At 48.4% G+C, this 17,217-nt stretch overlaps 1 protein-coding gene across 4 annotated transcripts in view; it reads right to left on the reverse strand.

Annotated features, from left to right (window-relative positions):
* Positions 1 to 17,217, reverse strand: part of Tmtc1 (transmembrane O-mannosyltransferase targeting cadherins 1) — a 93,097-nt gene that overhangs the window by 57,768 nt on the left and 18,112 nt on the right. For 2 of the 4 annotated variants that reach the window (XM_051155618.1, XM_051155616.1), the window contains exons 3-4: positions 10,038 to 10,159; positions 785 to 952 (exon numbers count right to left, since the gene is read on the reverse strand). In XM_051155618.1, the coding sequence (XP_051011575.1) occupies positions 785 to 952; positions 10,038 to 10,159 (290 nt within the window). The remainder of the gene's footprint in view (positions 1 to 784; positions 953 to 10,037; positions 10,160 to 17,217) is intronic. The other 2 variants (XM_051155617.1, XM_051155619.1) reach the window with 2 other exon arrangements.

Consider the following 17,217-nt stretch of genomic DNA (forward strand, 5'->3'; position numbering starts at 1 on the left):
TATACACATGTATATGTATACACATAAATGTATATGCATGTACATATACAAACACACATTTATGTGTTTATGTATGTATAAAATGTGTTTACATACTTATAAATATGCACACACTCATATGTGTATATGTGCACATACCATATATACACAGGCACACTAATGCACACACTCACATAAGAATGATGCTGGAGACCCAACCCAGTGTACTTGGCAAGTGCTCTCTACTCCTGAGCAGCCAATATTAACCCAGCAACACATGCTTGCATTCAGGAAAAAATTTCATCACAGAGGAAAAAAAAAAAAAAAACAGAAAAAGAAAGTCTTATTTCCTCACCTAAATTTATGTTTAAAATAAACAATGAGATCAGAGATCATAATTTAATGCTCTGGAATACTCCGGAGAGAGGCACTGCCTATCTTACACTCCTGCTGTGCGCTCACCTTCCCCTTGAACCGGGCTGAGTGACGAGATGAGGTGTGTAGATTTCATTTCAGTGACTGACTTCACAGCCCAGCTCTTCAATAGGTGTTTCCACCCAACTTCCCAGACCTGGAATCTTCTTGCTCTCATAAATCCACTCAGAATGAGTTCATGTTAAATTTTATTATCAACTTAGAAAAATCTAAAATTAAGCCCCCAAATAAAATTCTATCTTCGTTTCAAGTGTATTAAAAGCGGCTTTCTAGATGAGCGCGCACCACACACCCATGTTACTTCGCCTGGAAGCCAGGCTGCTACCAGGGAAGGGGCGGGGCCACACGGACGTCCCCTGTGCAGTTGTACCTGAATAAGGACTCTCTGGACAGCCAGATCTCGTTCTGCTTCACGGTTTTCCAGGAAAAGAGCAGCAGCAGCAACACAGTGGCCGTCACCAGGGAGGTGGCCCCGCAGCGGCTCAGCCCAGCGCAGAGCTTGCTCAGTCCGTGCACGAGGAGAATGCAGTAGCCCATGCTGGAACACAGCAGAGGAGCAGGTCAGTGTGGGTGAGAGGTCACCGTGGGTGGGGGTCACTGTGTGTGGGGCTGCTGTAGGCCATAGGGTCAGTGTGGGTGAAAGGTCACCGTGGGTAGGGGTCAATGTGGGGGGGCTGCTGTAGACCATAGGGTCAGTGTGGGTGAAAGGTCACCATGGGTAGGGGTCAATGTGGGGGGCTGCTGTAGGTCAGAGGGTCACCGTGGGTGGGAGTCACCGTGGTGGTTTAAACTGAGTGGCCCCCATAGGCTCATATATTTACATACTGTCACCAGGGTGTGGCACTATTGGAAGTGTTAGAAGGTCTGACTTTGTCACTTGGATGTTGTGGCTCTCTGCTGCTGCTCCAGCGCCTGCTTGTACGCCACCACGCTCCCCACCGTGAGGAGTGAGCCTCTGACACTGTAAGCAAGCCCCCAACCAAATGTTTTCTTTTATACACCTTGCCTGGGTCATGGTATCTCTTCACAGCAACGGAACAGTGACTAAGACAGTCGCCGTGGGTTGGGGCTCATTATGGGCAGATAGTTCCCAAACACGCTATTAGGACAATCAGGCCTGCCCTTGCTAGGGGAACACATATGAAGTCCCCGTCACAAACATGTGTGGGTTCTCTAAGGCACCAACTCACAGGGCGGCTCACTAGCTTTCCAGACCTGGTGTGCAGTCACCCCCTCAGAGCCTGGAGTGGACGCCCTGCCTGGGCCCTGCGGGGACTCCCTGGCACAGCCTCCTCATGCTTCCCTCACACGGTGACGAGCTGTGTCTGAGTCCAGAGCCTGAGCCACCGCAGGCCCTACCCCAGCAGCCCAGTGACATCTGGGAGGGACAGCAGTCCCTGAGGACCAGCAATGTGCTCCCTAATGGCAACTGAGCAAAGCTGCCTCCTGAGCGAGGCTGCTGGCTTTCCCACCGGCTCGGTGCGAGCTTGCTCAGGGTCTGGCGTAGCAGCACACTTCTGAAAACACGTGTCTCCTCCTGCACTCATGCCCCCACAGGGGTGCTTCTTGTTGGCAGAGTAGACTCTGAAGAACATAAGACAAAGGGAGTCCCCTATCCTAGCTACACCCAATGGCACCAACTTTCACTTTAGCTCAGTGTTCATGAGCGCTCACTAGTTGCGGGGGCCAGATCGCCCTGTGACAGAACAGCAGGAGGAAGAGCTGGAATCCGAGAGCTGCACAGCAATGTGCTGAAGTGTGGGCGGACAAGGGCCACAGGGCCGTGACTGGCACCATCACATCGGTATGTCTGGGTGCTCACGGGACTTCCTCTGTGCCAGGCTCTCCACAGCACTTCAGGGCAAGGACAGTACTTTTCACATGTTACCTAATGTGAGCTTCAAAGCCTTGGCGGCATCGTGTCCTAAGTTAAATGACTCACCTACAGCCCCAAAGCTAGCACTCAACAAGCCAGATACGCAGACTTTGACAGAGTGCAGAAACTGAGAGGCCTGGAAACTCCTTCTCTACCAGGGTGGGCAGGAAGTAGTGCAGATGTTTACAGATGGGGGCTCAGAGCGCCCAAGCACCCTGGATTTACCTGCTGGACTGAGGCAGCATACTCCCGTCTCCATGACCTCCCCATCCCAGCCTCCCTTCCTCCCGTCTCTCAGGCCTGTTTTCTCAGAAACACAGGAAAGAGCTTCCCCTCAAGCTCCGCCATCTACCTAAAGTTCGGATCCACCAAAGAAAATGCAATCGTCCGAGAGCTCCTTAGGGAAATGGCATTACCTGAGGAAAGATTAAGCTATCATAGAAGAGACTGAAACCAATCACCACAACTGTCTGTTCTCTGGCAGTCATCTCCTTCTAGAACCACCCATGCACCCCCACTGGCCTCTTCCCTAAGAAGAGAGGGCAGGTTCAGACTCACTGTGCTGTCTGTGCACAGTGATACATCTGTTTGCCTTTTCTCCTCTCCATCTATTTATTGTCAACTCCTTTTATAGGACACAAGTATGTGACCTTTGGAGAGCAGAGGGTTAAGTTCCCTCCATCTCTGTCATCTCTCCTTCATGTTGTCTGTGTGAGAGCAAGCACACACCACGTAAAGGCATGGGGATGTCTGTGCTCCAGCAAATTTTATTTGTAAAAACAGCAGAGGGCCAGGGCTGACTCATGGGCCACACAGTTTTCTGGCCCCTGCTCTGTGAGAGTGAAGAGCTCCTCCTTACCATTTGGCATAGAGTTTAATATCAAGTAACATGATCATTTTTTCCCAGAGCCCCTGAGTCAACACATGGCTTCTGAAATGTTAAGACATAAAAAACAATCTCTGCTAGGTTTGCAATTTCTCGAGACCGGTTACATTCTTTCAGATACAAACACCAGTGACTGACAGGCTCCATCTTTCAACATCCGCTTTAGTGCAGTTCCCAGCAGCAGGTAAAGCAGCGTGCTCTTTCCACCACCAGGGGCAGGATGAGGCCTCACAGAGAAAGAGGAAAATGAAGCCTATGACAAACCACATGCTTCTGTCTCCAGGGAGACTGTACCTGAGGCTGCCTTGGTCTGGTTACTCTGACTGAGGAAGTGCTGGGATGCTGACTGGAGACTGCACAAAGCACACAAGCCCCGCACCAACCCAGCACTGCACAAAGTCGGAACCTGCAGAGCCAGAAGCATTAGCTCAAAATTGGAAGAGTGTCGCAAACCTACAAAGCCATAAGCAAATGGCTCTGCTCCTTACTAGGATTCTCTCTCCTGGAGCTCAGAGAACGACTTGTGGGGTATATTCTCTCCTTCTATCATGTGATTTCCAGGAGCCAAAATATCAGGTCATCAGGCTTGGGTGTCATGGAACCTGGGTCACAGGCAGGTTTGGCCACCCATCTTCAGTAAGCCAATTAAAAGATCTGCATTATTGGTAAGATCAGAAGAAAGAGATTTAATCAATGTGGTCACACTGGGAAGGACTTGGGAGGTATCCAGGATCACAGGCCTGTACCACCAAGCACAGCTGAAAGCCTACCTTTTAACTTGTGAACAAGATCAAACAATCCACTGACATATTCTACAGATAAAACTAACATCGCAGGATGGACATAACCCTCTGTTTTACTTTAAACACGTTCTAAAGGGTCTAAGCCTCGCGCCCTTTGACTTGACCCTGCCTTGTTGATGGCTCTTCTCACAGGAAGTTTTAATTACTGTCTCATGAGTGTTATTCCCACATGGGTCAGACATTAAGCCCAGGACCGCTGAGAGCTGGAGATACCTGTGCCCAAGCCAATGGTGGCTGTTCAGAGGCGGCAGGCTGCTGTTAGCCAAGAGCACCCCACTCCTTACTTTTCCTCCACTTCGAATATTTCATGGAAAATTCTCCAGAGGAGTAACTGTATTTGGAGGTGAGCAGTCCCTCAGGCTAGGCCTAGCGTCCCAGTGGCATTCCTGAGCAGCTCCCTGGCCTGCATGAGGTGCTGTGCTCCTGAGTCGGGAGGGAAGACTTCTTCATGTACGAGTCTCAAGGAAAGATTGCTGTGTCGTTTCCAGTGTGTCTTCGGGACAACCAGGGCAACCGCCATGGGTTCCCATCTGATAACCGGCACAATTCTTCTCTGGGTCGTTTGAAAATACAATGCTTCACTTCCCCTCACAGTTAACCCAGCAGCACTAAGATGTAGGAGGCCTTTCCTGGTGAATACGGCAAGCCTCTGACGTGGGACAAACTCCTTGGTCTACAACTCAACCCTGATGTTTGTTGATCTTGGGGAAATTACTTAAATTTACTGGCTCTTAATTTCCTTCCCTTGTAAAAGAGCATGATTTGATGCTGTACTATGCCCACTGTACATTAAATAATAAATGATAACATTAAGATTCTTGTGCTGTAGTTACATTAGGAGGAGGTAGCTAGTTTCTGCTAAATAAAACAGGAGGCAGGAAATCTATAAGAAGACAGTTGTCTCTGCACCAGCCTCTCTCCTGTAAATAGTCGGCGCTAAGCACTCAGGCAATTTGTGTGTAGAGGGAGCACAGGCTCCTGAGTTGTATGTAGAGGGAGCCCAGGCTCCTGAGTTGTAAGTAGAGGGAGCACAGGCCCCTGGGTTGTATGTAGAGGGAACACAGGCCCCTGGGTTGTATGTAGAGGAAGCACAGGCCCCTGGGTTGTATGTAGAGGGAGCACAGGCCCCTGGGTTGTATGTAGAGGGAGCACAGGCCCCTGGGTTGTATGTAGAGGGAGCACAGGCCCCTGGGTTGTAAGTAGAGCGAGCACAGGCCCCTGGGTTGTAAGTAGAGGGAGCACAGGCCCCTGGGTTGTATGTAGAGGGAGCACAGGCCCCTGGGTTGTAAGTAGAGGGAGCACAGGCCCCTGGGTTGTATGTAGAGGGAGCACAGGCCCCTGGGTTGTATGTAGAGGGAGCACAGGCCCCTGGGTTGTATGTAGAGGGAGCACAGGCCCCTGGGTTGTAAGTAGAGGGAGCACAGGCCCCTGGGTTGTATGTAGAGGGAGCACAGACTCCTGGGTTGTAAGTAGAGGGAGCACAGGCTCCTGGGTTGTATGTAGAGCGAGCACAGGCCCCTGGGTTGTATGTAGAGGGAGCACAGGCCCCTGGGTACACACTGTCTGAAGCTTCAGATGAAGGGACCTCCTGAGAGATCAAAGAGTCAGAAACACAGGCGAGAGATGAGTCACTTCACCTCCTGAGGCTTAACTGTGTGTAACACAGGATTAACCCTGCCTGCGCACCTCTTCAAAGGGTTGCATGGACTAATCCATGTTCCATGAACTGGGTAAACAGAGAAGCCGCGCCCCGCGCAGACTGTTCTCATGCTCCTGAGTGTTCTTGCTGTATCACTTTCCGCACATGGATATAGCATGTGGTAAGAGCTATAAATACACTTAATTTATCAAAGTCCTGCTTAAACAAAGCATCTGATTTACAGGACAATTCCAAGCTTTTTAAGTATCTTGAAAAATATCCTTGAAATTACACACTCACTTGTGCAGAAGTATTTGCCTAAAGTATTGGATTGATCTGCTCTGTTTAATGGTATAAATCTCATACGATGTAAGACAGGCGGGCAATATGGAAAGAACACGGGATCATGAACTTAGACTGCCATTGTGATCATGGACTTACACGGCCACTGTGATCATGGACTTACACGGCCACTGTGATCATGGACTTACACTGCCACTGTGATCATGGACTTACCCGACCACTGTGATCATGGACTTACACTGCCACTGTGATCATGGACTTACACGGCCACTGTGATCATGGACTTACACGGCCACTGTGATCATGGACTTGCACGGCCACTGTGATCATGGACTTACACGGCCACTGTGATCATGGACTTACACTGCCACTGTGATCATGGACTTACCCGACCACTGTGATCATGGACTTACACGGCCACTGTGATCATGGACTTACACGGCCACTGTGATCATGGACTTACACTGCCACTGTGATCATGGACTTGCACGGCCACTGTGATCATGGACTTACACGGCCACTGTGATCATGGACTTACACTGCCACTGTGATCATGGACTTACCCGACCACTGTGATCATGGACTTACACGGCCACTGTGATCATGGATTTACACGGCCACTGTGATCATGGACTTACACGGCCACTGTGATCATGGACTTACACTGCCATCGTGATCGTGGACACTGACACTGTGATCATGGACCTACACTGACATCCACACACCTCAGCACAGCTTCCCTTCCACCCACAAACTTCCATCAGAATACTTTCTAAGAGTGCGGGTGGCTTTTCTTACCAGCCTCACACTGCTGAGCTTCTGCCTTCCCCCACTCCTTCACAGGCTGGCTGTCCCAGTCCCTGCTCACCCAGCCCTGCGGTGTCTCTGTGCTCCCGGAGTGGAAGGACCTCAAGCTGCCATGAGGGCGAATACTCAACTGTTTCGACAAACTGCCTGAGAGAGTTCACAGCTATGTCTGCTTCATCAATTCTATGGAATTTTAGGATTTCTTTTCCCTCCCCTTCCTTTCACTCTCCCCACATCTCCCCCTGCCTTCAAGTGTGTCTTTTTTATATAAAATACAGAAAGATAGCCATAAAATTATATGCTTCTCTTGGAGTCAGAATAAAAGAGCAAAATTTCTGAGAAAGGATTATTTTGGCCCTAGACTCCCCAGGTTGCTCAAATATGATATGCACAAAAGTGGCATTTATCAGAGCAAGAAAATGTTATTTCAGTGTATTTGATGACAAAACGCTGACCCCAGAAGCCAAGCAAATAGCCAAGTTCTCTGTCTCTTTTATCCAGAGACTCCTGGCAGCCAATAAGAAAAGAGCCTTTTCTAGGTTAGGCTGGAAGGAGAACAGAAGCTGGAGAGTCTGAGCAGCCTAGGAACTGCGAGTCACAAAGCAGGAAGATAACAGGGTGCTGCGAGGCAGGCTCCACCTGGCCTTTTCTAGTAGCATAGCCAGATGAGCCCCTGCAGGCTGTGGACCCAGTGTCTAGGAGGCTGAGCTGGGCTCCTCTGTGGTCCAGTAGGAGCACCCAAGGCCAGCAGGTGTATGACTCCAAGGGTAGAAGCTCACTGTTCCTCCAGGGACACCCAGCTCAGTGTCCCTTCCTCCCATCCCCTTCCCCTTCTTTTTTCTCCCCTCTCTCCTTCCCTCCCTTCTTTAAATTATCAGTGGATCAGGGTTTCTTTTTGTGGGTCCCTAGTCCCTAGGACTTGGAAGGACGCTTGAGAACAATTGTATTGGAGTTTAGAGAAAAACAATAGGTAGACAAGCTTCAGTCTCAGCAGTGGCCAGAAGAAAGGAGGTGGGAGAGAGAGAGAGAGAGACAGAGAGACAGAGAGACAGAGATAGAGATAGAGAGACAGAGAGAGACAGAGACAGAGAGAGAGAGACACAGAGAGAGACATACACAGAAAGAGAGACAGAGACAGACAGAGAGACAGAGAGACAAGAGACAGAGAGAGACAGAGAGCGAGACAGAGAGAGATAGAGAGAGACAGAGAGACAAGAGACAGACAGAGAGAGAGAGAGAGAGAGAGAGAGAGAGAGAGAGAGAGAGAGAGATTGAAAGCAGTTATGAGGTACAGGGTGGGGGTGGGGTGCTTCAGATAAAGAGTGAGAAGCCCCAAAGTATCAAGGAAAGTGAAGTTATACTTCTCTGAGTGACTGAGAAGACCAGGCAAACTTAGCAGAGCTACACAGCAGACGCTCTGGGTGAGCACAGGACTAGTGTTTTGGGGGTAGGATAAATGTATTGTCTCATTGAAGTTAAGTACCCCTTCTGTTTCCTTAGCACGGCTTTAGCCTTCACAGCCTTCCTGAGGGTGAGCTCTTGGTGAGGCCCTGGCACAGTAACTTTCCCCTTTGTCGTTTATAAAGCTGCATGAGCTCCAAGGGAGGAAGGAGATGGTAATGTATGGGACAATCTTTGGAGCTGACGAGAACGTCATATCCCCTCAAGGGCACCAGGAGCCAGGAGCTTTCCCTTCCTGGGCCTCAATAACCGCGGGGAGAGGGAGCAGGCTGAGACCCCAAGGTCATTCAGGAGATGGGTTGGAACTGTGAAATATGTACAACCCAGTTCCGCCATGGCAATCCCACACTGCTCTCCAGAAGACACTCAGGTGTCTGTCACCTCGTGTCTCCTGTGCTCATTTAGTGAAGAACACGGGGGAGAAGCCAAAGCTCACTTCTGGCATCCCTTGCCTCTGTCAAGGGACATGAAAGGGACTGCTGCTCCGGGGCCTGCAGTGAACTGCCCGGCTCTACCTCCAGTGAGTCCCGAGCTTCTATCAGGCCTTGACCATGGCTCAAGGGTAGAACTCACCCAACCTCTGATCAAAAGGCTTTGGTCTCTGCTGAGACAATCCCTCTGCAGGGGCAGCAGCCATGCTGGGCACAGCAGGGACATGGACAGGGGTCCAACAGTCACCAGCAGGAAGGAACACCCCTTGGCAATGCAGCTGCCAGGTACCAAGGCAGGGCCTCCGAGAAGAAAAGGACAGGCAGCTTTTGGATGAAAGCTAGTTTCCTGAAACGTTTTAGACTCTCCACTGAGTTTGACATGAGTAAATCCAGCCAGGTTCTCAGAGGCAGGCATTTACTCTGGGAAATATTGACAGTTTCTTTAAAATGCAGCTTTATGTTCACCTCAGTCCCATGACACCTCAGGCAGAGGGGGTATTCAGAAGCTCTGCTTAGGCCACAGCAGCCATGGGCAGAGCCCAGCTGCCCAGGGAAGGACCAGTCAGGGATGGCCTTGAACCTCTGACTCTCCTGCCCCACTTCCCAAGGGCTGGGAACTGTAGTGTGTACCACAGATTCCTCCCTTTTAATAATGAGAAAATGTGATATAAAAGAGCTCCACACCTTGCCCAAAGTCACGTAGCTAGCAAAGGTCAGATGGAGCCTGTCTCCCCACTCAGCAACACTGCAGGCACATGGAGCATGTCCTGGGACAGTGACACCGAGTGTGATGAAACACAAGCTAAAGCAAACGGTAGGTGTGCACAGCTATGCAGCGTGTACGCCACAGCTGAGCATCCTTGGGTATTTCCAAATAATTTCCCCAAACATGCTTTTAAAGATTAATTCTTACTTTGTAAATTAAAAAAGGAGAATAAAGAAGGTACGGAACATAGTAATTTTGGGCAATTCAACAAGTATTTAAAAATATCCCAATTATAGTTATAAACACATTTGGACCATGACAGTACGGTAAGCAACTGCTGCTTATATCCTGAATATAGAAAGTTGCAGTTCCTGTTCCATTGTGAAGCTTGCACCTCTTAGCCTGTGAGCTGGAATACATGAGCAGACCTACTCCCGCCTGCCCTTCCCCACGGGTGAGCCTCTCAGAGCCACAGTGCGTGGCTGACCTGCTCCCCCTGCCCTTCCCCACGGGTGAGCCTCTCAGAGCCACAGCGTGTGGCTGACCTGCTCCCCCCTGCCCTTCCCCATGGGTGAGCCTCTCAGAGCCACAGTGCATGGCTGACCTGCTCCCGCCTGCCCTTCTCCTGCTGAGGAAATGAAGGCCCCCACTGCTTACACAGGAGTCTCTCTGGAGACCTTGGGAGCTTGTTCCATGAGTCAGGGTGATTACCTCGGCATGTACAGGACTCTCTCGGCCACCACAAAGCCCACCCTGAAGAAGAGGTTGCTGGCTGGAATGAACGGGAACACGAGGAACAGCAAGCCGGCCAACACTTCCTTGTGCTCCAGCTTCTGAAACACACGGCAGGGAAAGGACACATAGGTCTCTGCTCACCTGTCTCAAGCAGCATGTCACCTCTGACCCTCAAGTTTCATCACTGAGTGAGTGGACGCATCAGAGAACTGAACCGACGACAGGAAGACCTGGCTAGAGGCCACTCGCCCACCTGTGCCCAACACACGCCTGTTGGCAGAGACACTGGAATGGGCACGGTTGGTAGTGATCACTGCCCACAGCTCTGAACTTCACTGCTCAGCCTGTCCCCACCCGTCTCCCACAGCCTCAAGACTGTACAGAGGGCAAAGTAGCTGGGCAGAGCCGGGCACTGAGATTCACTGGTCCCTCTCTTAAAGAAGAGGCCCAAAGGGTCACTAGCAGGAGCCAAGCCTTGCACACAGGAAATGCTGTCTGATGGTTATACTGACGGTTGCTAGGGAGGCAGAGGCAGCAAATTTTTTAAAAATAAAAAAAATTATGAACACTCACTAAATTGGTAAAGGACCTTTTCATAATATTTCTAAAGATGTTTCTTAATCTTCGTGTAATTTAAATTTGTAAGTTAACTTTTAATGGTTCTATTAACTTAAAAAAAAAAAAATCAAACAAACAAAACCAACCCTCCCCTCAGAGCTCAGGGATCCCCCATAGAAGGGGAGGCAGAAACAATGTAAGAGCCAGGGGGCATGAGGGACACCAGGAAGACAAGGCCTTCTAAGTCAGCATAAGCAAAGCTCATATGAATTCAGAGACGCAGGCAGCACACACAGGTCCTGCAGGTGTCTGCACCAGGTCCGCTGTGTCTTTATGTGTGTGGACACATGGGTCTCTGACTCTGTGCCTTCTCTTAGGCTCTTTTCCTGTTGTTGGTCTGTCTTGTCTGACTTTAATATGACTATATTTTGTTGTATTTTTAGAAATGAGCGTGTGTAAGCCTAGCTACTAGGGTAAATGGTTAACAACGGAGCTGTACCTGCTGAGAGGGGGATCATCAATTTTCTGCAGTGGAATGACAGAGTACATCAACTGCTCGAGGGCAGAGCTCAAGCTCAGGAGAATTATCTAGCAAATATCAGACAGCCTGATTTTTTTGTGTGTGCTCTTGTTTGGTTACAGTTCGGTGGTTTGGTTTGGTTTCTTTTTGGATGATGTTGTATTTTGTTTTCTAGGTCTTGGAAGTTTTGTTGCTGTATTATGTTTTTGGAGAGGGGGAGAGTATGTTCAAAATATAGACTTAAATTTAAAAATTAAATAAAAATAATTTTAAAAAATAAGAAAAAAGGGTTGCAGATGGAACTTTATTTCCATGTGTTACATTCAACAGATGTGCCTGAAGGATTTCAGTTAAAATATAGCTGAGGATATTGGACGTTACTGCACTTAGTGGTATACCTGTAATCCCAGCCCTCAGAAGGCACAGGTAGGAGGAGGCTGCCAGCCCTGGGCTAGCCTGGGCCACAGAGTGAGACTCCGGTTCAAAAACAAACAAAAAGCTTCTGGTCATGGTGGCCCACGCCTTTAATCCCAGCACTCAGGAGGCAGAGGCAGGCAGATCACTGTGAGTTCGAGGCCAGCCTGGTCTATAAAGGGAAGAGTCCAGGACAGTTGAGGCTACACAGAGAAACCCTGTCTCAAAAATCCAAGAACAACAAAAAACAACAAAACCCCCAAAAGAAAATCAAAGAAATGGCTTAAAGGAAACTAAGTCTACCAGCCCGAGCTCCTGTGAGCAGCCCTCACCCAGAGACCTGTAAGAAACCTTAAGGAAATAATTTTTTTAAATGCATGAAAAAAGAAGAGTGCAAGGTAGGAAGAGGAGCAGAGACAGAGGGGAGTGGGAAAGGGTAGTGGGGGAGGGGAGGAATGGTTAAAAATACAGAATAATGTATGAGCTGCTGTAATGAAACCCATTGTTAGGTATAATTAACACATGCTAAGAAAAACAAGGGAAACCACGCAGAACTTTCTGTTTAGTGTGCTGCACCTTTAATGATTCCCATAAACATTTAAAGTAGTATATTGCTTTTAATAACTAGAAAAGAGCAAGACAATATCACAAGCATAAATAACATTCCCTACCAGAAACCACACATGCTAAGGATGTAAAGTAAGAGAGTTGTCATCAGGACTTTATAAGAAAAATCTTTCTCTTATTCACTGCTACACACAGAGCAACGAAACCTCCTGGAGAGAGACTAAATAATTTGAGTAGTTTCCCTCAAATATTCCTTACCGTTAGTAACCCTGAGTAATGACCTAAAGGAATCAAACTCTGTAGAAGAAATGGGATAAAGGTCATTTTTGTAGCTTTCAAATCAGGTGGATGCACAGGAGTGTATGCGTGTATATATTATATACACAACCATACGTATGTATATATTTCTAGGCTCTCAAAAACTGACAAATAAAAATGAAAAAGAGAAGAAAAAAATGAGAAGCCAGCCAACTGCGCTGTGAGCACAAGCTGTCTGTCCCAGGCTCCTTTCTGCTGCTGTGATAAAGCACTGTCCAAAGCAACTTAAGAGGAAGAAAGGGTTTGCTGTGTTTACACTTGCAAGTCACAGTCCATCCTGCAGGAAGTCAATAGGAATTTGAGGGCAGGCCCACCTGCTGCCCTACACACTGCTTCTAACCAAGGAACTCAGGTCACAGGCAAAGAAGTGAGACTGGAGCCCTGGGGTGGCTTCTGGTGGGAAGACAGGATTAAGCTCTGTTAGCTTTCTCATGCAGTGTAGGAGCGCCTGCCTAGGGAATGGGGCCACCTGCAGTGAGCTTGGTCTCCCTATCAACTAATAATCAATACAACCCCCCACAGATGTGCCCACAGGCCAATCTGACCTACAACATCCCTTAATTGGGCTTCTCTTCCAAGACAATTGTGTGGAGCTGACAGTTGAGCAGGATGCTGTCCTGACAGCTCAGACCTCAGTCTGAGGTCACTCAGGGCATTGCAGTTCAAGACCCTGCAGTACATAACAAACGACAAACACCTTCCCAGAATCCTGTGCTGCAGGTCGGGGGGGGGGGGGGGGGTCTCGCACTAGCAAACACTGAGAGAAACCCCAAAGTGAGTGTCTTCTCTCATTAGCCCTGAATCTATACTGAGTATCTTGAAATAATCTTTTTGTTCACTTTCGGATTGTAGAGATGATTTTCACCACACAGCCTGCTAGGAGACGCACACACTCCAGGCTGCAGCTTGGACCACTGTCTCTTCTCCCAGCCTGATGTTGGTGCGGCTGCCCTGCAGTGTGCCTGGCAGGCTGGGGATGTACTTTCCCGACCTTTCCTGAGTGTTGATGTTTCTTTGCAAATGCTCACAGAGTAAGAATTTAAAGGGGGAAATGAGTGGAGAGACTAGACCCCCTCCGAGACAGAAGGAGAGTGCACAACTCCATGCCCTCTCTCAGCCAATTTAAACACAGCTTTCCCAGCCCAGACTCTTGGCCAAAAGGCACCGCCAGACTCTCTAATGAATAGAGCTGGAGGCAGGTTGAATCACAGCATTCAAAACCCACATTTTGGATTTCTGGTCTTTGATTTTGAACCTTGGTTGTTTTTTTTCCCCCCTAACAAAGCTTTGTGTTTAATTTTTATTTAATTAACAGTCTGAACTTTCTTGCCAACACTGGTTCCCAAGATTTCTATTTCTTATCTCATTCAAGTGTACAATTATACAATTACACTGCAGGGTTAAATGAGGTAGAATGCCAAAGTGCTCACACTATCTTACTGTGAACATAGTCTAATTTATAACTTGACTAGGAAATGTAAAGTCAGGCTTTTGCTTAAATGCTTTGTTACATATATTTTTAAAATTAAGACAGATATCTTCAAAGGTGAGTTACAGGATAATAAGTACAAAAACATACATTTACTTTAAGCTAAGTAAACACTCAGGAGGAGTTAAGAGAAGTCACCAAAGCAGAAAACACTGCTAAATAAACCTTCATCTAATTAGAATGAAAATATTTCAGTAATTTAGGGAGATGTAGGGGAAGTCTGAGATGACTTGTCTCCATTGCCAGCTTTGGTTTCGAATAAACATGAAAACAAGCTATAGAAAGCTATATATTTTTGTTTTTAAAAAGGGTAGACTAGAGACAGAAGGAAGTGGCAAGATGAGCTATCTTCTGCGGCTACTCAGATTACAAGTCACTCTGTGAGGTGCAGACCAAATCATGCGATCAGCAGCCACCTGCTAGGCTGCAGTAGCAGAGGACAGAGGGTAGCAAAATGCGTGCTAGGCAAAGGTTGTCATTTAATTTCAGGCTGTGGCTTTTGGCCCTTACCTGTCAATTCAGTCAGTAGGAAATGAAGGTTTCAAATTAGGGGCTAAAAGCCAGACATGGTGGTGCACACTTGGCCTCACAGGACTTGGGAAGTTTCAACAGTAGAGTTGAGAACTCAAGCCCAACCTGGGCTACACAGTAAAATCCACCTGTAGCCTCTCTGCCTCCTTCTCCCTGTGGCATGTGCTGACCACTGAGGGCCCATGCAGAGGGCAGAGGTCCACACTGGCTGTCTTTCTCTACAGTTCACCTTATTTTTGAACTTGTCTTTCAGGAAACTCAAAGTTGAATGTGTGGGTTACCCTCGCTGGCCAGTGAGCCCACAGGCTCCACCTGGCTCTGCCCCCCGCACTGGGGCTACCAGCACAGGCCAGCATGCGAGCCTTTTACGTGGATTCTGGGACTAGTCAGAATCTTCTATGAAGTAAGTGCTTTTACCCATCCAGCCCCAACACAGAACAAAACAGCTGAGGTCTGACTAACTATAAAGCCTGTCCTCCTGCTACAGCCAATATCAAGCGTGGAAAGAGGTGTCAGGGCAGGGACACCATCAGCAGGCTAGAGGTCTGTGTGGAGGAAGCCAGGTGAGGTGCTGCATGGTCTAGAAAAATCTCACCCTTTAGAGCATCGCACAGATAAACACAACTCTACAATCTACAGAGCATGTGTTCCCTGTCACAGGATCTGCTGGTTTGAGGTGGACCATCCCTCCCTGAAGCCCAGCCACTGAGAAGGAACACAAGTCACACAAGCAGCTGCTAAGACAAACATGCCGGGGCCAGTGAGGTGGCCGAGCCCTACCACCTGAGTTTGAGAGCTGGGATCCACACGGTAGAGAGAGAGAAACACTCTCTCTCTCTCTCTCTCTCTCTCTCTCTCTCTCTCTCTCTCTCTCTCTCTCTCTCAACTTATCTCTTCAATATTCAACAAATGACAAAGTGCTACGCATGGCCACTGTGGTTCATTCTTAGGGTTGACTCAGGCAGAAGGGAGTGAGGAGGAGCTGGGGCGGGGCAGCAGGACCTCATCAGACACCCTCACAGGTGCCTGTAAGAACCTAGAGAGCAAGTGTGCATAGATCAACCTTGTCTTTTCTGTGACAGGGACAGAAAGAGAGAGGCTGTGGCTCAGAAGCCATCAGACTAGTTATAGCCATGACACAGGAATGCTACTGTGTTAGTCAGACAGCTGCTGCTGTAACAAAATGCTTGAGAAAATTCACTGAGAAGATAAAAGGTTTGTTACCCGCAGTCCACTGGGTTACTGTTTGATTCTAGGGAAGGCAGCCATGACGGAAAGGCCTAAGCCCAAGTCCAGCAGGAACACCCCAGCGACCTATATTACCCAGGCGCACTTCAGGCTGGGACCACGCCTTTAACACATTCCATATGCAAACTCCAATGACCACAGAATCCAAGGCCAACACACTTACCTGCGCAAGAGCACCTCAGGAAGGGAGGGAAGGGGCACAGTTAATCCATCTTTCCTCTCAGTGAGGATCAAGAGTAGATTAAAACTCAGCAGAGTGGTGACTGCTCTGCTCTGCGGGGCCTGAGGAAGCAGGCAGAGCATGACGTGCTTTTCTCAGTCCCTTGTCCTATAGACGTGGGAGGCTGGCACGATGTTTCCCTGCTGACCAAGCATGTGCAGGAACCAGGCCCCGCCTCGCCCTCGCCCTCCAATGTAGGAAAACGACAAGAAGCTCCCTTGTCCCACATGGAGGTGTCTCAGAAGATGGTCACTGTTCTGTACACTGGGGTTAATAAGAAGAGACCTGAGGAGCACTGGGCTCTGCTCTAGTGAAGACCTAACTAGCTGATAGGAGCATCTCTTAGCAATAGCTCACCTGCTTTAGCAAAGAAACTGTGGAGATGGGTCTGGCTTACCTCAGGCCCCTCTGTGCATGAGTGACAAGACGGGGAATCCTCTTTCCTGAGCACTAGAGAAAAGGACACTGCGATTCAGGCATTGAGCTCTAGTTCTAGAGGGTTCTTTTAAGGTAGATTTGGTTTCTGTTCCTAGGCAGTATCTTCACACAGAATCAAAATGTCTTCTCTACAAAAATGTGTTGCACCCAGGTGTGGTGGTGCATGCCTGAAACCCCAGCACTCAGGGAAGCAGTCAGGAGGATCTCTGTGAGTTCAAGGCCAGCCTGGTCTACAAGGCTCGCTTCATCCAGGCCAGCCAGGGCTACACATAGAAATCTCGTCTCAAAAAATAACGAAGCAAACAAAATGTGTTCCAATTCAGGGGAACACATCCTATTTTCCTGCTTCCGAGGTGTGTGATGGTAAAAGCCTGGCGGATAATTTTGTGTTCACAGTGGCAGTTAATGGGCTCTTTTCACAATTACTGGCCTGGCATTCTTCCCTCACCTTTCACTGTGGGTTCAGACACCTTACCTACCACAGCTCAAATTTGCTGGACTAATAACATGGGTAAGGGATGGAAAACAAGGCTTTATGATTTCAAATATAATTTAAAACCTGTGATTTTCCAAGTTCAGACACGCACATACCAACTTTCTTGTCTGAAAGCAAGGAAGAAGCAGCCATCAAAGGGCCCGTTTCTGCCAAACAAAACAGTCTGAATCTCTAATGCAGACATTTAGTGAGAGGCAGCATGAGAGGCAGGGTCTGACGTCAGAGAACAAAATTGTCACAATGGTCCCGACGTGGGAGTTCTGTTTTCTTGGGTAATGCGTATAAAGTACTAACAGAAACATTCTAGATAGAAAAATAAAGGGTAACGTGTTTCCTTAGCAAGTGGTGTTCAAGTAT

Source organism: Acomys russatus, chromosome 13 (genome assembly GCF_903995435.1).
Source record: "Acomys russatus chromosome 13, mAcoRus1.1, whole genome shotgun sequence".
Classification (NCBI taxonomy): Eukaryota; Metazoa; Chordata; class Mammalia; order Rodentia; family Muridae; genus Acomys; species Acomys russatus.